General features: G+C 46.1%; 1 protein-coding gene across 2 annotated transcripts; it reads left to right on the top strand.

Annotated features, from left to right (window-relative positions):
* Window positions 1–1707: 1707 nt before the first annotated feature.
* On the top strand, window positions 1708–23467 carry GABRE (gamma-aminobutyric acid type A receptor subunit epsilon). Of its 2 annotated transcripts, XM_050775354.1 has the most exons (10): window positions 1708–1825; window positions 5038–5215; window positions 5952–6169; window positions 6618–6685; window positions 13972–14192; window positions 15251–15333; window positions 16634–16771; window positions 20730–20882; window positions 21026–21225; window positions 21509–23467. In XM_050775354.1, the coding sequence occupies exons 4-10, from the start codon at window positions 6683–6685 to the stop codon at window positions 21890–21892; spliced, it is 1182 nt and encodes a 393-aa protein (XP_050631311.1). In that variant the 5' UTR covers window positions 1708–1825; window positions 5038–5215; window positions 5952–6169; window positions 6618–6682; the 3' UTR covers window positions 21893–23467. The 2 variants fall into 2 exon arrangements, with proteins under 2 accessions (XP_050631311.1, XP_050631310.1); XM_050775353.1 differs by having other exon boundaries at window positions 1708–5215.
* Window positions 23468–25063: the final 1596 nt, after the last annotated feature.

The following is a 25063-nucleotide window of genomic DNA, read 5'->3' as shown; positions in this document are numbered from 1 at the left end:
AGCAAAGCCGCCTGTTTGCCTGTTCCCTGCTCTGCAGCATTTTTCCCTAGGGCAAAACTGGCTACATAATTTGCAGGGCCCAGGAAAAAATAAAAATGCAGGGCCACTTGTTCAAAAGTTATTAAAAATTTCAGCAGCAACGCATGAAAGAAAGTATGGGGCTCTTCCGTGCATGTCGGGGGGCGAGAGTGAGGAGCTGTGCAAGCCTAAACATGTCCTGCAGTCTCTTCTTCTCTCTTGCACCATAGTCTGAAGGCAGCCCCAGGTCCTAGTGGACTGACTCAGTGGTAGTAGGACACACACAGCTGCACATAAATCAGTGACATATTTGGTTGAGTGCTTATTGTGTGCCCAGAGCTCTGCTAAGTCTTAGGGATACAGTGGAGACCTCAACAAGACATATTTTGTGTGTATGCATGTGTGTGTTTGTCACTGAGCTTACTTCAGTAGGAGAGACCCACTGTAAACAAGCTCATAAAAAAAATGCCCAAGAAAATCATCAATGAGTGAGCAGTGTTGTGAAGAGCACAAAGCAGAGTGATATGCTTGGGAGGTGGGGTGGTGAAGAGGGTGTTTTAGATGAGTGTGATAGAGCTAAGCCTCTTCAAGGATGCACACAGCCCTTTCAAGAGCAACAGGTGAGGATGCTGCTAGTGTCTGGCACCAGCTTGGTACACAAATCTTTGTTATTCCTTCTCTTTCTGAAGCAAATCAGAAGGATCTAGGTAAAGAAGATGAAGTCCAAGTATGCTTGAGACTCTTGACATGTCTCCCCTGAAGAGGGGCACTGCCCCTTCCCTCTCTGTGCCTTCTCATGTCTTCTGCTATCACCTGGTGCCAAGTCTCCAGAAAGATTCGGCCATCCAGTCTTAAGGAGGTTTCCAAAGCCTCCTCTATTCCAAGTGGTCCCTCTCACACTCAGCGTCTGGGGCCAAAGCGGGAGCCACATTGTGGCAGTGTCCTCTTGGGGTTCAGAGAAAATTCTCCAGTGAATGTCTCTGCCGGGTCCTCTGTTGGCGGGTCCTCCCTGCCCCCAAATACCTGGGAATTTGCCCTGTGGAGTACCTCACATCAGAGCTTGCTGGGGAGACCCCTGTCTCTCTTCTTCCGTATGCCAAGGAAGGTGCTGAGTTACCCGGCTTCCTTTATACGACAAGACTTGTATTTCGAAAGACTGAAGATTGTGGGCTGAGAGCTGGGAAAACCAGAGAGGCAGCTAGGTTTAAGCCAGGAGACTTGGGGAAGCAATGGGGTGCAACAGGTGGCGGGGAGGAAGCCATGGCTGGAGAGCACAGTTTGACCCCGCGGCGCGCCAACGGGCAGGAGGGGGTCGCCTCTGGGGCGTAAGCACATCCAGCCCCGCATCTTGTCCCTGAAGCAGCTCCCTGCCGGCCACAGCGTGGGGCCGCGAGTTTCCTCCGCCCAGGCCGTGCGCCGCTGGCTCGCCGCCTCCTCCCTCCCCCTCCCCCGCCCCTGGCTGTCTGGCAGTGCTGCAGTGGCGGCGGGGGGACTGGGGGCCGCAGCAACAGGGCTCCCGCCTCCTACCAGCGCCCGCGCGAGCCTCCCCCGCTCCTCACGGCAGCAGCCGTCATGTCGTCGGAGATTTCCATCGGGGCTGGGGGCGGGCCTGGGGCGGGGAGCGCGGGACGGGGCGGGGCGAGTGGGAGGAGTGAAAGTTGGAGCCCAGCAAAACCCTCCGCACAGCGCTCAGTGCGTACAGACCGTGAACCGCGACCTCCGCACAGGTGGTCGCTCCGGTCTCCGCGGAAATGTTGTCCAAAGTTCTTCCAGTCCTCCTAGGCATCTTATTGATCCTTCAGTCGAGGTGAGTCTCCATCCCGGGACCCGGGAGCCCTTCGCGCCCAGCCCCCTCTCCCTGGGAGCAGGGACGGCTCCCGGGATCCCTGCGGCCCCGCGTTCCTCGAGCCCCGCGCCCGCCTTGCCCCGGCCCTAGCGCGGGCTGGCTGAGTACTGCGTGCCCTCGATGCGCGCCAGCCTCCGCCCGGTTCACTGTAGGATGGATTCCCGGGGTCCTTGAAGGGGATCTCCAAAAGGAAGACGGGACCCCCGTTCTCGGATTCCCGCTCTCAGAAGCACTGCGATGGCCTGGTGACAAGCACTCCTTCTAGGAGTCTTGCGCAGGAACAGGGGAGCAGCCCCGGGGGGGACAGGCCAGGGTAGGCTTCAGCTACTGGGGGGTCGGGGGTGCATTTCGAGAAGGCGGTGCGCGGGCTGAGGGAGCTTAACTGCGCCAAAAATGTGTAAGTGTTGCCTCGTCTGTTCTCTGCTGCTCACATTTTTTTAAGAGTGCCTACTGAGTTCCAGGCACTGCGCCAGGCAACTCTGACTTTCCTTGCTTCCCATGTCGCTGCTCCTGTTGGTGCCAGTCTCAGGCAGGAGCTTTGGTTTAGTCTAAGGGCTCCCGCACCAGCTATACCCCTCCCCACTGCTGACGGCCTCCCCCTTCCTTAACTCATCCCTAGACACCCTGCTGGGCCTTGGGTAGACTGGAGCCAGAGGCCAGGAATATTATTCTCCTCTGAAGTCTGTGGTTTGGGTCCTAGATTTCAATCCCCTTCTCCCTTTTCAGGTTTCCCTTGAACAACCATCTTCCCTCACACCTTCTCCTCGCCCTGAGACTTGGCTAGGAAGGTTGTCCCCTAGATTTCTCGCTTTTTGGGGTGGAAGATGACTGCTTCGTTTTTTTGTTGTTGTTGTTGTTTTTTTTGAGATGGTTCCTGCTGGGTGTCAAGTGTCACAAGTTTGCGAGCTTCCTGATCTGTGGAGCTTTCTTGAAGTTTCCATGGCACTGGGCTTGTGTCTTGTTTATCTGTTGTGGGGAGCGGGGGTGACTTCTTTCCCTACCCGAGATTGCGTTAGCTCTTCAGAGAAGGGGATGTGTGGCTCCCTGCTGGCTCACTGATGCCCTGGAGTGGGGCTAGCCTCAGCAAGGGCTTGGTAAATGTTTTTCTATGCGTGCTAGCAATTTCCAGTCATCCACATCCCTCCAAATGGAATTTGGACTAGTTGAGAAAGCTGACATGGTGACTGGCTAGGGCAAAAGATGGCTCTGGGATGGGGGAAATAAGAAGTGGGGGGGTCAGAGAGGAAAACAGCAGGGAAAGGGGGCTGGGGAAATGGAAACTACTCTTCAAGCATAGCAACCTGTGGTGCTAGGAAAGAGCTGGGGAGGTGACAATGGGGTGTACTGGGCCACAATGAACCACAAGACCTCTCTCTGGTCCAGGCTTAGCCTCAAATTATTTGTGTGACTTGGGGCACAGTCCTTCCTCTCTCTGGGCCTCAGTTGGTCCATCTGTATAATGAAAAAGAGATCTGATTTAGATAAAAATCCAACATATTTTCTTATGCCCCCCACCCCCACCCCACTTCTCACGCCACCAGCAGTCGACTGTTTGGGAGGGGGTAGTGCAGAGATTCAACTTCATGCTGGACCATTGTGTCTGGAGACATGTGAATGCCTGAAAAACTCCCCTGGAAAATCCCACTATTCCAATGTATGAGTGTTTTTCAAGTTTTTATTCTTTCTAGCCCCGAAAGTGAGCTTAATGGCTGACTGGGGAAAGGTATGCATTGTCAGCAGCTCTTTAACCCCAAAGACCTCAGGATGAGGTTTTATTTTGTTTGTTTGTTTGTTTTTAACTGGCAAAAGCCAATTTTAGGATTAAAGCCACCTTATGACCCTCTGCTATCATTTTCATTGCAGACCTAGTCTAGGGGCAGGAGGGCTTTGGTGGTCTCCGTGCTTTCGGGTTTATCTGTTTGCCTCTGCACTTTTAAACATGGGGCAGCTGGGAGGATCTTGTCCATGGATTTCAGACATCTGGGAGGGGCTGCTTCAGGCTTTTAGGTGGTCCTGTCTGGCAGTGCTCAGTCTACCACTGCTGCCGGTTCTGATTGTGCCATGTTTCCAGCCACATCACTTATTTTGCAGGGTCTCAGGTCTCCATTTTCCCTCCTCACTTCCCATAGTCACTGGCCCTTATCTTTTGAGATGGCTGGGAATTTGGCCTCAGGAAAAGAAGACATCTTCTAAATATGGCATTTGAAAGTAGAAACTGTATTTTCGAAGTCCAGTTCTTCCCCAGCCCACAATGGGAAGTAGCCACTTCAGACATGAGAAATGGTGTGGATTTGGCACATCTGTATGCCACTTAAGCAATTCTAACAGCTTGAAATACTGCAGAAAAATGCATTTTGCTGCCCAAGTTGGCAGTCCCTTGGTCTGCAATACAGGGATCATGCCAATGTCTCTTGCCCTGTTTACCCCTTATTTTAGGAAACAAATTGCCTTATGGCTTAAAAAAAAATCATTTTGGAAGTGTGACATGCCAGTATAAAAGCATAGACATCATGAGTGAACAGCTCAGTGGATTTTCACAAAGTAAACAGGCCCATGTAACCAACACCTAGATCAGGAAATACAGCATTGCAATCCCCTTACCACACACACACACACACACACACACACACACACGCATCTCCAAAATGCTTGTCCCTGTACACTTTCCTCCCCAAAGGAAACCACTCTCCTGCCTTCCAGTATCACAGATTAATATGGGATGATGGCTTTTTAAAAGACTTTTAATTATATATTTTTAAAAGACATATAAAGGCAGAGGGAACAGTACACGGAATCTCCATGTAGCCATCCCCACCCCCATTGTTTGTGAATTCATGGCCACTCTTATTTTCTTTTACCCCACCCACTCTCCAATTCCGACTTAGATTGTCTTGAAGCATATCTCAGACATCATATCATTTTATATGTAATTGTTTTAGTATGTATTTCTAGTCATTAAAGATTTCACAAGCATAAGAAAATACCATAATTACACCAAAAATTTAAGAATAATTTATTCATGCCTCAACTATCCACTCAGTGTTCAAATCTCTCCTATTATGTCATAAATGATTTCTGTTTGTTTTTTAAGAGTTTGCTTTTAAATAAAATGAGATCCAGATATTAGCAGGTGGGGCATTTTGATTTTTTACAACACGTTTTTATGGAATTAGAACATGTATACAGAAAAGTGCTCAAATCATAAGTGTACAGTTGATGAGTTGTCAGAATATGACCACAGCGGTGTAAAGAAAGCCAAATCAAGAACCCGAACGTGAGCAGGACCTCAGAAGCCCCCTTTGTCACTGCCTCCCAGCAAAGGCAGCACTATCCGGACTTCTAACACCATCGGTGAGTTTCATACTTTGGCAGATGGCCTTTAACATTTTTGTTTAATTCAATTATTCTTACTAATCTTCTTCTTTTACTTGGCTGTGGTGCATGGCTGTGGAGCTCAGGGTGGACTCCTGTTGGGCAGTCAGTTCCTGGATGGCTGTCTGTGGGTGGAGGACTCCTGCCTTTCCTGTTTAGACACCCACAAAGGCTGCTCTTTAGCCTCCTTCTCTTCATCTCCTTCCCCTGCCCCCAGTGCAACGAGTATTACACAACCAACAAAACTGCAAAATATTCCCACAATTTTCTGGTCCTCTCTGGAAGAGGCCACTCTGGCTTTCGCAAGAATTCCTCTCAGCCTTGGCCCTCAGCCTGCTCCTCACTCCCAGTTGGTGCTGGTCAGGCCGACTAGAGGCCAAGGCTAGTCACAGTGGGCCAGCGCTCAGACATAAATGCCCTCTTCATTTCACGTGGAACATTCTTTTAAAATCTAGGTCTTGCTTTTGTTTATTTTTTTTTAATAAAAGAGTCATCATAAAAGAAGGACAGCATAGAAAGTCCCCAAAGAGCAGCAAGATTTAAAAGAAATTCACAAGCCTAATCTGTCACTGTCTTATAATTTGCTGTTACCAGTCACAATTTAACTAAGTTCTGTGTTGGAAACTTGTTTCGGTTTGCTTCTGTCCCAAGAAGCACTAGCTGGGGCCCCTACAGACTGCAGGGCAGAGCTTCATTTTTCGTTTGAATGTTCTAGGGTCGAGGGACCTCAGACTGAATCAAAGAATGAAGCCTCTGCCCATGATGTCGTCTATGGACCCCCGCCCCAGCCTCTGGAAAATAAGCTGTTCTCTGAGGAAACAAAGTCAACTAAGACCGAGACTGGGCGCAGAGCTGGCAAACTGCCAGAAGCCTCTCGCATCCTGAACACTATCCTGAGTAATTATGACCACAAACTGCGCCCTGGCATTGGAGGTGAGTGGCAGAACAAAGTTCTTCCCCTCCTTAGAGGGTCCAGGGGTTGAGGGTATAGGCAGGGAGAATGGACCTGAGCAGTAACAGAAGGTGCCATGCACATGGACAGGAATATCTGCTGTTGACCTGTCAGGTAAGAGATATTAACTCTATTCTCAGCAGTGTCATTGACCTTGATCAAGACTTTTCCCTCTCTTGCCCTCAGTTTTTCCAATGGTAAAATGAGAGGACTAAACTAGATTTTTGATCTTCAAGATGTATGTCCAATTCTTAACAGTCCGTGAGCTTGGTTTTGCCATGAAAGAACAAATAAAGAAATAGGATTAGATGCTGAAACTGTGTGGTCCAACACTTACTTGACTCCCCTTTCATCCCCTCTGACTACTTCCTCCCCTGTCCCATGCCCCTGTTTGACACTTACCCTTTGCCGCTTCTGCTTATCTTACAGAGAAGCCCACTGTGGTCACTGTTGAGATCTCCGTCAACAGCCTTGGTCCTCTCTCTATCCTGGACATGGTGAGTACTAAGCTTTTCTTACAGTATTTCCTAGAAGCCCAGGGGCTGACCTATAGGGCCTTCCACAGACTTCTGCTTTCTGCTCTGTATTTCTGTAACAACTCCAATAATTTATTTCTGGAGGGAGGAAGGGATTTTTTTAACCACTGGCTTGAGAATGAGACTGGAAAAGGTAAGTCCCTTGCTACTTGAAGAGGATCTTCAGAATCATGACCATATCTTCCAGTTTTTTCATTCAAAATAAAAATAATAAAGCAATTTTAAATACCACAATGGAATGCCTCTTTTCTTCTGATAATTATTTGTATGGACATAAGTCTAAAGTTACTAGCTCTTGCTCTAAGACTGTTTCTATATTTTTGTTCTACTTCCTTCTTTCCTTTTCCACTCATATAATCATAGTGTCAGCACTGCCCCCATTTAGCTTTCATCATCTCCCACCTAGAAAACACCTACTCCACCTAATAAGTTGGCCTCCCAAGTGATGCTCCTCCTGCAGTCCCAGCACTGCTTATTACATGCAGTTCAAGGCCCTCCATGGTTGTATTCCTCTTCACCCTTTTAGAGACCATGTGCTTTGGTCACACTAGAATATTGGCATTCCCAGACCACCTTGTACCTCTGAGCTTTCATTCAAGTGATTTTCTATTTGGTATGCCATTGTTCCACTTTCTTACTTGTCAGCTGCCTTCTTTTTCAGTATCTAACTCAGACCGCATCTCATTCACGGCATCTCCCCTGACCTCCACACTTATTAATTGCTCCTTTCTTTCTCACACCACATTCCTGTCTTTGGCAGTTACATCTTTCTAGCTTCTATCACAGTTGTTTACCGATCTTCCCTACATCATTTCATTGTAATTATCTGTGGTATGTTGGCCTTGCTGTCTCCTCCATGAGCTCCTTGATGTCAAGGGCTCAGTATATGTTACCTAAGCAAATGAGTGATGAAAGATGCTCTGCAAGAATCACTTGCATCTGCAGAGCCTGACACTGAGGAAGGCTGTGGTAAGCAACTCCATCACAGCCACAGATCTCTTGGCCCAAGGCAAACAAAATTTTAGCATACTCACAGGTACCCAAAAAGTGCCATGTGACTGGGTGAGCTTAGAGCCTTGGCTCTGAGACGGGCCTTGCAAATAGACCCTCAAAGCTAAGTTAACCTTCATGGAAAATCAAGGTGTTTACATAGGCTAAGTGGAAGAGCAAGGTTCCCCAACCCCCAACCATGAGACTTTGGCTGCCTGATTCTTCAGGCACACTACTTATGCCTTACTATGTAACAAATTATCCCCAAAACATAGTGTCTTAAAACAACAATCATGGCTGGGCGCGGTGGCTCAAGCCTGTAATCCCAGCACTTTGGGAGGCCGAGATGGGCGGATCACGAGGTCAGGAGATCGAGACCATCCTGGCTAACACAGTGAAACCCCGTCTCTACTAAAAAAATACAAAACACTAGCCGGGAGAGGTGGCGGGCGCCTGTAGTCCCAGCTACTTGGGAGGCTAAGGCAGGAGAATGGCGTAAACCCGGGAGACGGAGCTTGCAGTGAGCTGAGATCCGGCCGCTGCACTCCAGCCTGGGCGGCAGAGCGAGACTCCGTCTCAAAAAAAAAAAAAAAAGAAAGAAAGAAAAAAAAAAAAAAACAACAATCATTATCTCACAGTCTGTGTGGGTCAGGAATCCAGGCATGGCTTAGCTGGGTTCTCTGTTTCAGGGTCTCTAACAAACCTGTAATCAAGGTGTCAGCTAGGGCTGGAGTCTCATCTGAAGGCTCAACTGAGGGAGGATCCATTTCCAAGACCACTCACAGGATTGGCAGGATTCTGTTCCTCTCTGGCTGTGGTCTGGAGGTCTCCCTCTATCCTTGCCATGGGCACCTATCCACAGGGTAGCTCACAATATGGTAGCTGGCTTCCTTCAGAGTGAGGAAGAGTATGAGAGAAGGTGCTCAAGATTGAAATCACAGACTTTTTATAATCTAATTTTAGAAGTGACATCCCATTGCTTCTGTGGTATTCTTATCAGACACAAATCATGAGGTCCATCCCAGAGTCAAGTGGAGGGGATTACAGAAGGGCACAAACACCAGGAAGTGAAGAACATTGGAGGACATCTAAGAGTCTGCCTGCTACACATGATCATGATGTTCTTCTTTTGAGCAACTCCTAGAATTGAGTTGCTGAGAACTAACAAGGAAGAACAGAAGCATAAGAGCAGATAGATGTTTTTGAGTTTCTGTTTACATTTTAAAATTGGTGGGGTTTTCTTTTTTTTGACTCTTTCCTTGATAATCAGATTTACTTTTTGCTGCTACCAGCGTGTTTACCACTATGAGAATTGTAGTCTCCTTTTTGTGTTGCAGTTTACCTTTTTAAAAATGGGTATGAATTTAGCAATTAGTTTTGCTAGTATTGTTTATAAACTAAGAAACACTAAGTTCTGTGCAAGAACCAGAGGTTGAGGGCTTGTGGTCCCACCATTGTTGTCATTGTTGACCCTTTCAGGTCATTGGTGTAGGAGTGGGGAAAGTGGCTCAGGATGCTATTCTAGCTGGGCAGAGAGCCTCCTGCAGCAGTCTCTGCCTCTCCTCTTTAGCATGCCAAAAGCCAAATGTAGTGCTCAGTCCACAGTAACCTCATGGCTCCCAGAAATTTGCATAGCTGTTTATTTGTTCCTTTCTTCTAGTTCTCTGCTCCTTTGGCTTGACTTTAAGGCACTGCCAACCTTATTTGGAAGTAATCAGTCTAATTTCCAACAAGCTGGTTTGCTCCTTCTTCTCTAACATGTCAATCTCCACCCAATTGGTGGTGGCTAAATTTCCTTAGGTAGAATGGAGAGAACACACACATTGACAAATGGAGAAAAGGGCGCTAAGTTGCCTTGGTTTGCATTCTGAGTAAGATAGAGCATCCTGTAAAGTTGAAGAGTAGTGGAGAATTTGTGACTCAAATCTCCTTGCTGTTTGGGAAATCAATTTCTATCTACAAGAGCCCTTGTAGCAGAGCAGTAGCCCCACTCACAGTAGCTGAATGCCCTGTCTCTCCTTGCTCCATGGCTATTCATGCTGCCAGCAGTGGCCTCACCTGACAATGTTTGAAGGATATAGTCTAATAACCCAGCAGTCACCAAACCTAGCATGGAACACAGGACTCGTTCAGAAAAGAGCCAACAACTTTATTTTCTTTAGCCAGTAAGGTGGCACTTTAGCCTGAGCCAAGTGTCTTAAAAATTCTAAACCCTCACATGTGGTGTTAAATTGTCCTGAAATGTCTTGCATTCTACATGGTTCCAAATAGTTCTTTAAAGCTGTGGGAGGTCCCTGTTCTGTGGTGTACTTGGTAATGAGGGGATGCATGTCTCTGCTACACAGTCACAGAACAGGCCAGTACCCAGTACATTCTTGTCTCCTTGGATCCTCATGACAACCTGCATGGAAGCCAAAACTGCCATTAGGACATGGATCCCTGTTTTACATTTGAGGAAACTGAGCCTTCTCAGAAATGTGAGTCCCAGCATTGGGTACATGGCTGGTGTAACTGCTTGAGGGGAGTTTCAACACCTTTCAGTCAGATGTTGTGTAGAAAGCAGGCCTTGTCCTCCAGGAAGAAAACCTGAGTGCACGGTTTTGTAACACCCAGTCTGAGATTAAAAGGCAATGAACAATCTGGGAATCACTGCGCATTGTAGCATCAATAGTTAGTAACGCTTTTTCTTGCTGTGGTAATTATCGCAGTTGATTGTAGTTCCAAAACACTGAATTTCTAGAGTTTCGGCTGAGCTAAAAGAGATGTACATGGCAAGCTCGTTTGTCAAACTGGGGAAAAAGTGAAGTGTTAGTTATCAATTGATATGTAATGAACTTACAATTGTCAAATAGAAATAAATGCTCATTTGAACACTTCATAACATAGAGCATAAGCACAGTGTGAGTGCAGAGGGAAAGGCTTCCCACTGGCTACCAAGCAGTTCGCAAGGCCTGGGAATGAAGGAGGCTCTGCTGGCCAAGTTTAAATTGCCAGCCACTTGGGACTGTAGAGACACTTGGAAGGCTATTTGTGGAGGCAGGTGGGGCAGGGTGGGGTCAGAGGCTCTCATACAAATGGGAGCCAGGTTCTACCAGCTCTTTTCTGTCTGCTTATCTGGCCTACTCCAGGGAACATTCTCAGTCTTCCCTTCCATGGTTGGCTCCCAGCAGTTTGGTGGCTGCTTTTACAGTCTTTTGTCCTGGGCAGCAAAGGCAATCAGGGATTTTCTTGATTTCTTCCCTGAGGGCCGTGCCTGCCTCCATGGTTGTGGGTATGCATTGTTTGATGCAGAAGAACTCAGCGGAAAGACCTAGGGATTCTGCAGAGAAAATTGGACCTTGGTACCTAAAGAGATTGTTGGTGCAAGTGAAAGCCATCCCAGGGCCAGGCTGCCATTGACTATTTGTGTGACTTTGGATAGCCCCCTTTCTTATAGAGCCTTAGTTTCCTTATCTCTAAAATAACTCAGAGTTCTGCCTTGGCCTACTTGTGGTACTTGCTGTTCGAGCTACTTGGAGTTCTATTGTAGTAGGGTTTTTTCCTCCCTTCAACACCAGTGGTGCAAATTTCTAGCTTCTTCCTATTAAATATCATTGTTGATGTTTAACAAACATTTTATGGGACAGACAATATCTGGAGACCGAAAAATCATGGATATATCTATGCACATGTACACACCACACATTCAGAGTTTACAGCACTTATTTGAAAGTAAAAAAAAAAAAAAAATAAGTGAAAGAAAAAAAAGATTCTCTTTGTTTAAAGAACATGAGACTAAATAGACGTTTCTCTTGTGACTCAAAGCACTTCTTTCTTCTTTTTTTTCCACCCGAGATGGAGTCTCACTCCATCACCCAGGCTGGAGTAGAGTGGCGTGATCTCTGCTCACGTCAACCTCCGCCTCCCAGGTTCGAGCAATTCTCCTGCCTCAGCCTCCCAAGTAGCTGCGACTACAGGTGCCCGCCACCACGCCCAGCTAATTTTTGTATTTTTAGTAGAGACGGGGTTTCACCATGTTGGCCAGGCTGGTCTTGAACTCCTGACCTCGTGATCTGCCCTCCCAGAAGTGGCCTTCCAAAGTGCTGGGATTACAGGCTTGAGCCATGGCGCCTGGCCTGCAAAACACTTCATTTTTATTGTAATTCTGGAGAATGAAGGATTGGGGTTAATTAACATTTGTGCTCCCCAGATAAAATCTGAAAGGGGAAACTTCACTGTATGCAATCAACGGTGTGTGTGCTTGTAAATTTTTAAAACAATTTTGAGCTGGGATGTTTGACTTACTGTGGAAATGTGGGGACTGAGAGGGTGTTGACCTGGCTGGAGTAGCATCACAGCCTACACAGGAGCAATAAGATGAAGAGTCCAGTCCATGGAATTAAACCACCATTGCCTGTCTGTTTCTAGATGAAATCTATCCTCTGAGACTGTGACCTAGTTGGGAATTATATTTTATTTTGGAACACCTGGAAATAGAAAACTCCTACAGCCAAACTCATGCCGCCTTCCTCTGTACAAACCTAAGTGAATTCCAAAGAGTCCATCTACTTGATAAGCCCATCACAGAATGGCATGGAGCCTTTGCCCACTGGTAAAGGGACAGTCTCAATGTAAGCTCTGGAAACAGGGCAGTTTTTTTGAGGTGGGGGGCATTTACAAATTATTTATAGTCTCCCATTTAACAAAGAGGATAACAGGGAAAGATGCAAGTTTTAGCCAAGGTCACAAGAACATTTATTTAAGACTTTGATTATAAATGGAAACAATTCTACAGAAAAAAAAGTGACACTAATTGTCACTAGAGTCTAACAGTTCTCCTTGCCTCCACATTACCTTGAAATCATTTATTTGTAGGGCACATTCAGTTTTCTGTGGTGTCAGTCAGTGTCTTCTGGGTATTTTCTAATCTTTTTTATTTTGACATAATTCCATGTTTATATTTCCAAGTGTGGGCATAGTGTACAGACATGTCATTTTTAGTGATCCAGTCCTATGTTGTCTTATTGCTTACCTAAGTGAAATGTTCTCTTACTCTCACTTATAAGGAAACATAAAAACAACTGGATAGTTGTGGTGACACACAAACCTTAAACATGTGCTAATGAAAATCCTCAGAATCTATAACATCAGAGCTAACAGTACCTTTAAAGATTACCAAATCTCACCTATCCCATTGTTATGTTCACGTTGATCATGTATACCTAGTGACCATAGGCTTCCTTAATTCAACTGCATTAATCCAGTAGTCTTGACTATGGTATGACCAGCAAGGTGCTCTAGATTTCAGTTTTATCCAGTAGTGTCTTTCAATTTGCTCCATGTCAGTAAGATTTGCATGGACCATAGTCACACTTGCCATTCTGTTGGGCAACACTTTCCCAAAGTGTGGAATCATTTTAAAATGTGTGGTTGACCTTGTAGGATAAACACAGCACAAAGTGAGTAGTAGTGCTATGGACCAAGTACTAACAAGTACTACCACACTTTGGTGAAAAGGGTTGCCTATGAGTAGACTGTCAGTTGACTGTGCAATCCTTGCAGATCTATTGGTAAAACCAGTGGTTGGGTTGTTGAAGCCGAAAACTTTTAGTCATGAATGTCTACCCCAGAGAAAAGACTCAGGAGGGCAAGATTGCAACCTTCAGGTGCCTTTCCTTGATTCAATGTTGGCTCTGATTTAAGATCATAACCAATTTAAGCCACTATCAAGAAAAAATAAGAAATGCTCCATTAAAGATATGTGTTAATTGTAAGATGCACCGTGACTTCAGAAATGTGGAAAAAAGACAGATTCAATGACATACCATTTCTGGAGATCTCTCCTCTGGAATTGAAACTAGACCTGCTCTATGTGTTACCTGAGAACAGAATGGGGATTGTAAGAGAAAGTAGTAGGAAGCTTTGTTTAGGGCAAACTTTTCTATTGTCCTGAGTTGTGTGAGTATTGTGTTAACTGCTGCATGATGTGAGGACCTAGTTCCCCTTGCTCACAGTAATCAAGCAGGGTATGACTGACTTCTCATTTGGGATCATTAGGCTTGGTAACCTCTGAATTCCCTTCTAGTTCTGACATTGGAAGAGCCTTTGAGCAGGGAAAAGGGACCTCATCCCACTCCTGCTTCCTGGTCTAGTGCTCAATACATTTCACCACATCGCCTTTAGGATTCTAGGTTAGGGACTGGCAAACAATATGTTTGCATGTGAATGTCCTTTTTCTGTTCATCCCCAAGTATGTGCTTTTCTGTCCTTCCCACCAGGAATACACCATTGACATCATCTTCTCCCAGACCTGGTACGACGAACGCCTCTGTTACAACGACACCTTTGAGTCTCTTGTTTTGAACGGCAATGTGGTGAGCCAGCTGTGGATCCCGGACACCTTTTTTAGGAATTCTAAGAGGACCCACGAGCATGAGATCACCATGCCCAACCAGATGGTCCGCATCTACAAGGATGGCAAGGTGTTGTACACAATTAGGTATGTGAAGCCTCTGGAGTCTCACCTCCTGGAATTCCCTCTCCCCTTCTGATAATTTTAGCTAAAGATCTATGGGCAGAGATCTCATCCTGAATGATACCTCTAAGGGCCTGTCCAGCTTTCCTAGACCATGAGCCCAGCCCCCTTATGTAACAGATATAGAGGCCTCAAAATAGAAAGATATTGCTAAAACCACACACCAAGTTTGTGGCAGAGCTGGAATTGATACCCAGTTACTTGGCTCCGAGTCCAGAGCTCCCCCAACTAGGATGTGCCAGTATGACTGCATTACCTAGACAATTCCATCCTAAGTGGGTACTGGATATAAAGATACGTCCACAGTGGTGAAATTGTTCAGGCAGAGCAGCAGCACGGTAGTAGCAAAGGTACCTAAGACCAGGTTGGATACTTGAATGCCCAGCAGGGGAAGATTGCATGTGGGGGCAGGAAGGTAGGGGAGAGTAGGGAGGATGTTGGCAGGTCTTGGAAACTAGGCTGGGCGAGAAAACAAAAGCCAATCGAAGTTGGTCCATACGTTTCTCTAATGATGGAGCCCAGAGTAGCCAGATAGTTCTAAGCTGTTTGTTTGCTTGTTTGTTTTGTTTTGTTTTGTTTTTTCTCTCTTGTTATCTCTCCTTTGAGCTTTTTGTCTTAAATTCTACTGAGGGCCAGGCATGGTGGCTCACACCTGTGATCCCAGCACTTCGTGAGGCTGAGGCGGGCAGATCACTTGAGGTCAGGAGTTCGAGACCAGCCTGGCAATCATGGGAAAACCCTGTCTCTACTAAAAATGCAAAAATTAGCGGGGTGTGCTGGTGCTAATTCCAGCTACTCAGGAGGCTAGGGCATGAGAATCGCTTAAGACTGGTAGGCAAGAGGCTGCAGTGAGCTGAGATCATGCCACTGCACTCTAGCCTGGGTGACAGAGTGAAACTCCGTCTCAAACAAACAAACAAAAAAATTGACTCCGGCCATTCATTGGTGGTAGTCCTTAGACTACTTGGGTGGATACGGAAGTGCTTAGGGCCAGCCTAATGAGGCTCCTTTCTCCCTTCCAGGATGACCATTGATGCTGGATGCTCACTCCACATGCTCAGATTTCCAATGGATTCTCACTCTTGCCCTCTATCTTTCTCTAGCTGTGAGTACCTTCTTAGGTTTCTGGGGCCCCAGAAACATGCTGGGCTCCTTCTTTTTCTCATCCTTGCCATTTACATTTTTCTGCCTCTGCTTTTCTCCTAAAATGCTGCCAAGTTGTGCAGGGCTTCCATCGTCCACCCTCATTTCCTTTCCTGCCAACAATACTGTGTTGCTCATCCCTTCCACGTGCCTCTGAAGTGTATCTCAAGTATGGCTGCTCCTCTCCATCTCCACTGGCACTACCTTGGTTTAGGCCTTTGTTATCTTCCACTTGAACTTTTGCCACATCTTCACTTTGAAACTGCACATGTCCAAAACGAAATTCATTGTCTTCTCCAGACCTCTACCACCAAAACAAGTGTGTTGCTTCTGGGTTCCCATCTGTCTCATTGAAGAGGACCATCACTCACCCAGTTGTCCAAATCAAGAACTTTGATGTTCCCTGTCCCTCACCTCCTGCATCTAATCAATCAGCACATCCTGTTGGTGTTTCCTCCCAGTCTCTGTCGATGCCCGTCTGTTTCTCTGCACCCTGTCACATCTTCACCTGCATTAATTTAATTCTGTCTGGATTGCTACACCAACCTCCTTGCCAACATGCTGTCCTCACAGAAGGATCAGAGTGACCTAGCTGAAGGGTCACCTAGATCGAGTCACTTCTTAGTCTCAAATCTGCTGTTAACTCTCATGGATCAATTTGAAATTCCTTAGAATGAACCTCAAGGCCATTCATGGACTGGACCCTGCCGCCCAATCCTGTGCACCTCATCCTCTGTGAGCTAGCCATCCTGAACTTTTGGCCTTTCCACAATACACCAGGTGGTTCACCTTTCTATGCTGCCCCTTAACACCTTCAAACTCATTCTTATTGAGAATATTTACTTGAGTTTCAAGATTTAATGGGAGTATCACCTGCCTTGTGAAGTCTTTTCTGCGTATGTCCCCAAGTGATCTTTATCTACTTTGTTTCCCCACTGTTCCGTGGACATAGGTTTTTCAGAGCTCCTCCAAAAATCACAGTAGTATACTCACTGTCTTATAAAATTAAATGTGATTGCTTGAGGGTAGGGTTCATGCCTTGCTCATCTCTGTATTTCCAGCCCAGGGCCTGATACTGAGGAATGCTCAGTAAACACATTCATTGAATGGACTTCAACAATGAGGTAGGAGAGGCAAGGTCCCACAGCTGGCAAGGCCAGAAACAGGACTCCGAGGCATTGTGCAGGCTGACTCCATGCTATTGGAGACCTCAGGTGGGCTTCTGAGTCTCATATGACCCTCTTTCTCACATTGCTTTCCAGTTTCCTATCCTGAGAATGAGATGATCTACAAGTGGGAAAATTTCAAGCTTGAAATCAATGAGAAGAATTCCTGGAAGCTCTTCCAATTTGATTTTACAGGAGTGAGCAACAAAACTGAAATAATCACAACCCCAGTTGGTAAGTGTGCCAGGGCTTGGTGGAAGTCCAGGAAGGTGGTAGGGATGACTGGAGATGGCCATCCATACGAATGCTTTGCAGTCATCCCATGGAAATATTGTAAGATATGGCTCCTGCCTTATAATTGCTAAGCACTTACAACTGTTTGCAGAGGAAACTGAGACTTTGTATCTATGTCTCAGTCTCATCTGCAAAGAAGTAAGTGCTTTGCCAAGCTCCTTGAGAGGTTAGGTAAGTAGATAAAGTTCTGCTGCTGTCGGAATGTGCAGCTGGCTTTTTCATGCAGACCCTTCAGTTTCAAGGTTACAACACTGACCTTCTTGGATGACTTTGGGGAATGGAGCTCTATAAGTTCTCCACACCCAGAACCAATCCAATCTGGTTGAATGGGAAGCAAAGTCCATTGTAGTGGGAGGTGGAGGCTAGAGTTCTAATGTCAGCTAGTTTAAGGCTGGGAAAGTCTAGAGGAATTTACAGCAGCTACAGTGGCTGCTGCATTGACATTTATCTTAAAGGAACAAGGCTAAAAAGCACAGATTCTTGTCAAAGGCTTCATGGTGGATTCAACATAGACATAGTGACCACTGGTTTTCTGACCTTTTCTCTAACAAAGACTAAAGGGGAAGGTCCTGGGTATCTTATACTTCAGTTCCCAATTAGATGTGAGCATCTTCACTTATGTTCCTAGGTGATCTGAATGAGGAGCCAAGGGACCTCCCCAGGGTAGCTCCCAGAGCAGCCCTGAAAACAGTCTTCACACATCCTGACCAAGTTCAGGGCAGTGAAGGCACTGCCCTCATCGTTTCCAGAATGTGGATGGAGCCAGTCACCCAACCAGCCATTTGTCATGAGCAGCATCTTGTTCTGCTACCATGTGACTAGGCAGAAAATCTGCTTTTGTTTCATTTGTTGAGTCAGTCTCTGGTTGAGGGAAAGCTCATGCTCATGTGAGTAGAGCTTTGCTTGCACAGTATTAGGCAGGGGCAAAGCTCTGGGCTACCCTACAAATACTTGCCTTTTTTCTTGGGGACTCTGGGGAAGCAGTTTTACTACCTTGCTCTTCTGCCAGCTAACCATGGGCCCACCTCTTGGCTTTCTGCACCTCAGTTTTTCCCAGATTGGTGGGTACCCATCATCAAAAGTGACAGAGAAGATAAGGCCCAGGGGCTTTCAAGTCACTAGTGGTTCCGTTTAGTAGATGATTGTGCATTGTTTCAAAATGGTGCCCTAGTGACTACAAAGCCCCAGAGGCAGCATCATCACCAAAGCGATGACAGTAGGTAAGCACCAGACCTCCTTGGGAGTGAGGAGGATTCTTGAGGAGAAAAGAAGTCTTCTTTCTCCTCTGCTTGGAGACTAGTTGATCTTGAGACATGGTTCCTTCAATGTCAGAGTTATCTTTGGGACTGGTCTCAAACTCTTCCAGTTGGACCCTGGGGCAGGTCTCTCTATCTGGAGCATACTTATATGCTCAGCTCCTAAGGGTTCAGAATGCAATGGTAGCCTGCTACTCTGGCCATCTTGGACCTTGATCCAGAGAATCTCTGCTTCAGGAGGTTCTAAGAGAGTCCAGCCCTGCCTCCAGGGAGTGGCTTGTCCTTCACTGATGGCTGTGGAGCCTCTGATGGAATATTATTGCTGGTCAGGAATCCACTGTCTTACAAGGAGGTTTCCTTCTTCTCTAGACAGTTCTGTTCATTAGAAAACTCTCCCTGTTCATCTGAAATTTGAGTCTCTGGAAGTTCCACATATTAGGCTTAGTTCTTTTTCCTTGGAACTATCCAGCTTACATTAGTTCAGCCACTGTTTCACAGGGCCGAGATTAAAGGATCAGCATTATCATTCCTGGCATGGATCATAGTCTGTTGTAGTCTACATAGCCCTAGTTTATTTTTCTTCCCTTATTCTTCAAAGCTTTGGGTCCATTCATTCTTCTAGTCCCAGTCCTCTGGACATGGTCTTTCTAATTGTGTCCCTCTGACACTGCAGTGACCAACCATTATCTGATCAGAGGATAAGAGTTCGAGCAGAAAACCATCTTTAGCATATATTTTTTTGCTTTGGTTCCTCAGCCCCAGGTATATTGTTTTCCCTACCCGTGCTTCTCTCACTCCTGAAGAAGTAGAAAATGTGTGTTAGCATCTTTCTCTTGTCCTTCAAGACAAATTGGCATCTCTTGACGAGCCGCAAAGGTTCTTTTTTGGCCAGAATAAATAAAATTAAAATAGAATCATCCAACAGAATAATAAATCCTCTTGCAACAAGAATATATTATATAAACCCAGCAATATTGCAGGGCTTGGGTATAACTAATTAGAAGTGTCTTAAATTGCAGTCAAGATCCCACGGCAAGAGGACTCTTGATAAATACGTTCTGGCCAGTAGGCAAGTGCAAGGGTGGTCCGTGCAGCAGCCCTGGAGGAGTTCTATCCCAAAGGTATACTCAACACACAGGTTTCCCACTGACAACAGGTTGCTCCCTTGCCTTTTTCCAGAAGAATCTGAGAAGCCTTGCTCCTTGAGTTTCAGTGCTGCCAAGGTGAGTAGGAAAGGCTACTCTTCTCATTCAGCTCCAGCCCACCCAAACCTGCTGGGCAGTTGATCCACTTTCCAAAATAGGAGGACACACGGACAGGTTAGTGTTCTGGTCTGCTTCACAAAGCTGTTGCCTGACAGGAGCAAGAGTTACTGAGTATCTGCTGGGTTCCAGGCTGTTCTGACCTTGGATGGGCAGAGGCTAAGCCACAGGGCCTGCATGAGCCCTGCCTTGAAGGGACTTAAAAGCCCACCTAATTATAGGCTTAGGAATTCTATAGTATTGCAACTCCAATGTGATGCTGAAAGTGGAAAATGATGTCCTGGGCTCCGAGAAAAGCCCACACAAGCCCAGGAGTCATGATAGCATGCAGAGTGCTTGGGGAGGGTGTGTCAGAGCATAAAGCAGCATGAATGGTACAAAAGAAGATGCCAACTAGAGATATAGGTTGTCATCAGGTCCTGGAGGAACCATGACCGTCTGAGAGCCATGACCAAGGACACAATGTCCAAGTGACTATGAGGACCTCAGTCTGCCCTGTGGATGTGTACGCCACAGAATGGATTTCTGGAGGGCTGACTGAAATGTTCATTTTAAGCTTATTCTTCTCTTTTCCTGAAACACTCAATTTGGGTTAGGGGTCATAGACTAAGACAAGAGAGTCCAGGGATAGAATATTGGTGTAAAATTGCAGGCTATCTCAGGAAATCTGTGAGCAGATGGGATTGGCTTTGGGTAAGGTGTGTGTGTAAAATGTCAGTTGGAGCCGGGTCATGGTGGGCCTTTAGCATCAGATTCCAGAGTGTGGATTGAGTCTATATAGCTCATGTGGAACAGGGAGCCATCAAAAGCTTGGGGAGCAGGCTAGTGCTGGTTTTGACCATCTGTGGAGCAGTGCTCACTCACTAAGGCATTTTGCCATCATATGAATGTGTAGAAAGGAGGCCAAAAGCATTCTGTGCTTCTCCACCACAGCACAGACTTCCCTAGTCTCATTTGCTGAGAGTGGACATTCTGAGGGCCAGCAGTTCAGGTGTGATGTGCCTCAGTGGATATGAAGCCCTCAGTCAGCCATCTGGATATCAGCTGTGTGGGCATGATATCTAGAAGGCTAACTGATTTTTTGCTTTCACCTGACTCTCTTGCCAACCTACAGAGACAGACATTGGGTGTGGGACAGTGAACTGAGAAAGAAGCTATTAAATTCTGGCCTTGGCTTAGCTCTCAACTGGTCATTGGTCTTGCAGTAAGTCTTTTTTCTGGGCTTCTTCTGATCCTATTTGTATGTATTGCATTGTAACATCATGCCTCTATCCTAGGGAATACTATGAGCAGGACAGTGAGACCCTTACTGTGCATGTCCTGTTAAGGGGGACCCTCATGTCAGCACTGTAATGCAGTGATGTTTTTTGTGTCTTTCAGGTGACTTCATGGTCATGACGATTTTCTTCAATGTGAGCAGGCGGTTTGGCTACGTTGCCTTTCAAAACTATGTCCCTTCTTCCGTGACCACGATGCTCTCCTGGGTTTCCTTTTGGATCAAGACAGAGTCTGCTCCAGCCCGGACCTCTCTAGGTAAGAGGAGAAAGAGGTATACGCATAGGCACATAGCTGGGAATTGGCTGGGCCAGGGCAGAGTTGCCTTGTCATGGAGTCCTTCAACCTATGTCGTATATAGGTCAGAAACTGAGCCCACCTCCACTCTTGTGCTCTTGCAGGGATCACCTCTGTTCTGACCATGACCACGTTGGGCACCTTTTCTCGTAAGAATTTCCCACGTGTCTCCTATATCACAGCCTTGGATTTCTATATTGCCATCTGCTTCGTCTTCTGCTTCTGTGCTCTGTTGGAGTTTGCTGTGCTCAACTTCCTGATATACAACCAGACAAAAGCCCATGCTTCTCCGAAACTCCGCCATGTATGAGCTGGGTATGGGAGTGGTGGCAAGGCTTTGGAGTGTGGAGACATGCTGGCAGGGGTACTGGGGTTATGGCACATGGGTGGTCAGCTTGCTGAGTGATGGAATGTTACCCAGGGTGGTGGGGGAGTTGAATCAACTTCCTAATGTAATGGTGAGAAGTTGGAGGAGAAAAGCCAAGATATGGTGTGCCAAAGACAGTTTCCAGAAAATCCGGAGGCAGCACTTATACTTGGGTTCTCTTCCCTTGACTTTTCCCCACTTCTTTCCTTGTCCATTTTAGCCTCGTATCGATAGCCGTGCCCATGCCCGTACCCGTGCACGTTCCCGAGCCTGTGCCCGCCAACATCAGGAAGCTTTTGTGTGCCAGATTGTCACCACCGAGGGAAGTGATGGAGAGGATCGCCCGTCTTGCTCAGCCCAGCAGCCCCCTAGCCCAGGTAGCCCTGAGGGTCCCCACAGTCTCTGCTCCAAGCTGGCCTGCTGTGAGTGGTGCAAGGGTTTTAAGAAGTACTTCTGCATGGTCCCCGATTGTGAGGGCAGTACCTGGCAGCAGGGCCGCCTCTGCATCCATGTCTACCGCCTGGATAACTACTCACGAGTTGTTTTCCCAGTGACCTTCTTCTTCTTCAATGTGCTCTACTGGCTTGTTTGCCTTAACTTGTAGGTACCAGCTGGTACCCTGTTGGGCAACCTACCCAGTTCCCCAGGAGGTCCAAGCTCCTTGCCGAGGGAGTTGGGGGAAAGCAGCAGCAGCAGCAGGAGCAACTAGAGTTTTTCCTGCCCCATTCTCCAAATAAAAGCCTGCAGAGGATTTGTCTTTGCTGCCCCTCTCCCTGACCTGGCCCATTCACTGAGTCTTATTAGCAGCCCATTTCAAATTATTAAAAATGGGCCACCTTCCACTTCTTCAAGGAGCATCCGTGATGCTCATTGCTAAAAATAGTAGCCATCTAGTGATCAGCTCCCTAAAACCATGCCTAAGTACAGGCAGATCAGCTATCTTCCAACAATGCTGACAACCAGACAATTACTGCATTTTTCCAGAAGCCCACTATTGCCTTTGTAGTGCTTTTGGCCCAGTTCTGGCCTCAGTCTCAAAGTGCACCGACTAGTTGCTTGCCTATACCTGACACCTCATTAAGATGCTAGGCAGCAGTATAACAGGAGGAAGGGATCCCTCCCCTTTGGTCAGATTATTATGTTCTCAGTTCTCTCTCCCTGCTACCCCTTTCTCTGCAGATAGATAGACACTGGCATTATCCCTTTAGGAGGAGTAGGGGCAGCAAGAGAGCCTATTTGGGACAGCATTCTTCTCTCTCTGCTGTTGTGACATCTCCCTCTCCTCTCTGGCTCCATCTTTCATCTACACTACCAATTCAATGCCCTTCATCCAATGGGTACCTATTTTTGTGTGTGATGATACTAACTACTCCCTGCTTTATATGCTACCTTCTTCCTTCTCTTTCACCCCTGTGACTTTTTCTGTAACTTCCCCAGTGACTTTGCCTAGCCCTGACCCAGACACTAGGCCTTGGTGACTTCCTGGGGCCAAGAAACTAAGGAAACTTGGCTTTGCAGCAGGCATTACTCGGCATTGATTGGTGCCCACCTAGGGCACACCATAGGAGTTCTATCACTTGCTTGACCCCTGGACCCATAAACCAGTCCACTGTTATACCTGAGGCACTCTAACGATCACAGTCAAGCAATCGAATTCCCTTAAATTTGTATGGCACTGGAACTTTGGCAAAGCACCTTTGACAAATTGTGTCTATTTGGAGCTTCATGATAGCCCTGTGACATCTTTAGGGCAGGATTCTTATCCCCATTGTGCAGATGGAAACCCTGAGGCACAGATTTCTATGAGACTGTGGATCTCACTGGAAGCTATCCAAGAGCCCACTGTTGCCTACTAGACCACATGACAGGGCTAAGCAACTCAGTTCACCATGGTTCTATTCTGTCACCTCTGCTGGCACACCAGTGGCAGGGCCCAGAATGGTGACCTCTCTTTAGCTCAATCTCTGGGCCTGAGGTACTCAGACTGCCCCCAGGATCAAATCTCTCCTGGCTCTAGTAACCCAGTGGAATGAATCTGGATATGCCCCAATGCTTCTATATGCTAAGTGAAATCTGTGTCTGTAATTTATTAGGGGGTGGATAGGGTGGGGTCTTCATCTACTTTTTATCACCATCATCTGAAATGGGGAAATCTGTAAATAAATATATCAGCAAAGCATTCAAGGTGTGGCTGGTTTCTCTGGCATTCAAGTTTGTTCTCAGCCCATGTTTTAAACCTGAAATCCATGACCCAAATCTTTGCTCCCCTCTCCCATCCATAATTTCCAGACCTGCCAGGCATGGACCATGTACCCTTCTCTCATTAGTAAGGAACGGGAATGAAGGGAGAAGTGTGCCTGGGTATGTGGCACCCTTTTCAGATTCCTTTAATTGCTCCTATGCCCCTGCAGGCTCCGTGTCCCTTTTGCCTTGCCTATCACTCTAGCCCCCCTTATCAGAACTAGACAGTTCATAGGGACCACCAGACTCAAACAATTCCCCTCCTCTACCATGTAAAGATGAGGATTCTGAGGCACAGAAAACAGGAGAGATTTGTCTCCTGTCAGGCAAGGACTTAACAGTAGGGTGGGACTGGACCTTAGAAATGCTAATACCTTGGCTTGGCTTGGAGCAAGCCTGGACACCTTGGGTGATTCACCTTTCAAAATAAGAGATTCTAAAGGTATGTTGGGAAGTGTGGCCCTGGCATCCTGTGATACTTCCATCTCTAAAGGAACTCAGAAACAGTAATGAGAACCAAAGAGGAGACAAAAAGGCTATATCTGAACAGCCATTTTTGCCATACAGTCTTTAGAATGATGCTCAAACACTTTGCATGCAAGAAACTCACAGAAAATACAAGGAATAATTTTAAAACTAGGAAAATAGTTCCTCACTAAAGATATAGGGAGGAAAAAAGGCAGTGTGGCTCCTGGGCAATGTAGACATGCAAATTTGTAAGCAGTCATATTTAAATGGATTTTGGAACACAGAAATAGTGCAAACCAGATTTTTTAATCACACTATAATAAACCTACAAATACATAAAATCCCTACATTGGTAAATTTTTAGAAGCTCACATAAATAGTTATTTTAAAAGGAAAAACTTAAAATCATAATTAAGTGAATAATATCTAAAAAATAAAATTAATGAATGACATGCAGCCAATACTGCACTTAGAGAAAAATTCATAATTTAAACATTTCAATTACTAAACACAATGGAAGAAAACTGAGTTACGCATTGATAACTAGAAATTGGAAAAAGGATAAAAACACATTATACATTAGAAAAATTTGGAGCATTAAATGAATTTTTAAAATAAATAGTACAGGGAACCAATTAAGCATTTGAAAAACAAGAAATAAAGCTAGGTCCCTATGTCTCTCCTCATCCAAATTACAGATGAATCAAACATTTAAAAACTTTTTAAAAGGAAACCATAAAGGCACTATAAGACAATATGGGTGAATATGTTTATATTCCTGGAATGGGAAAAGCCCTTCCAAGCATGACATAAAATACCAGAAAGAAGAAAGGAAAAGATTGAAAACAGTGTTCATATTAACAAACAATAAAAAAGGAAAAAATGTAGAGTAAAACACACTTTCACCACACTTTCACATTTTCATAGGTCAGGTTTTCTGGGAAGCAGTCTTTGAGACAAGATTAGAATGCAGGAAGTTGGTTGGGGAGAGCTCTTTGGATCCCTGCCTTTGGGAAGAGTGCAGGGAGCAAGGTCAGGTGGAGAAGAAATTGGGTTATGATGCACT

Source organism: Macaca thibetana, chromosome X (genome assembly GCF_024542745.1).
Source record: "Macaca thibetana thibetana isolate TM-01 chromosome X, ASM2454274v1, whole genome shotgun sequence".
Lineage (NCBI taxonomy): Eukaryota > Metazoa > Chordata > Mammalia > Primates > Cercopithecidae > Macaca > Macaca thibetana.
This window is presented reverse-complemented; position numbering and strand designations above follow the sequence as displayed.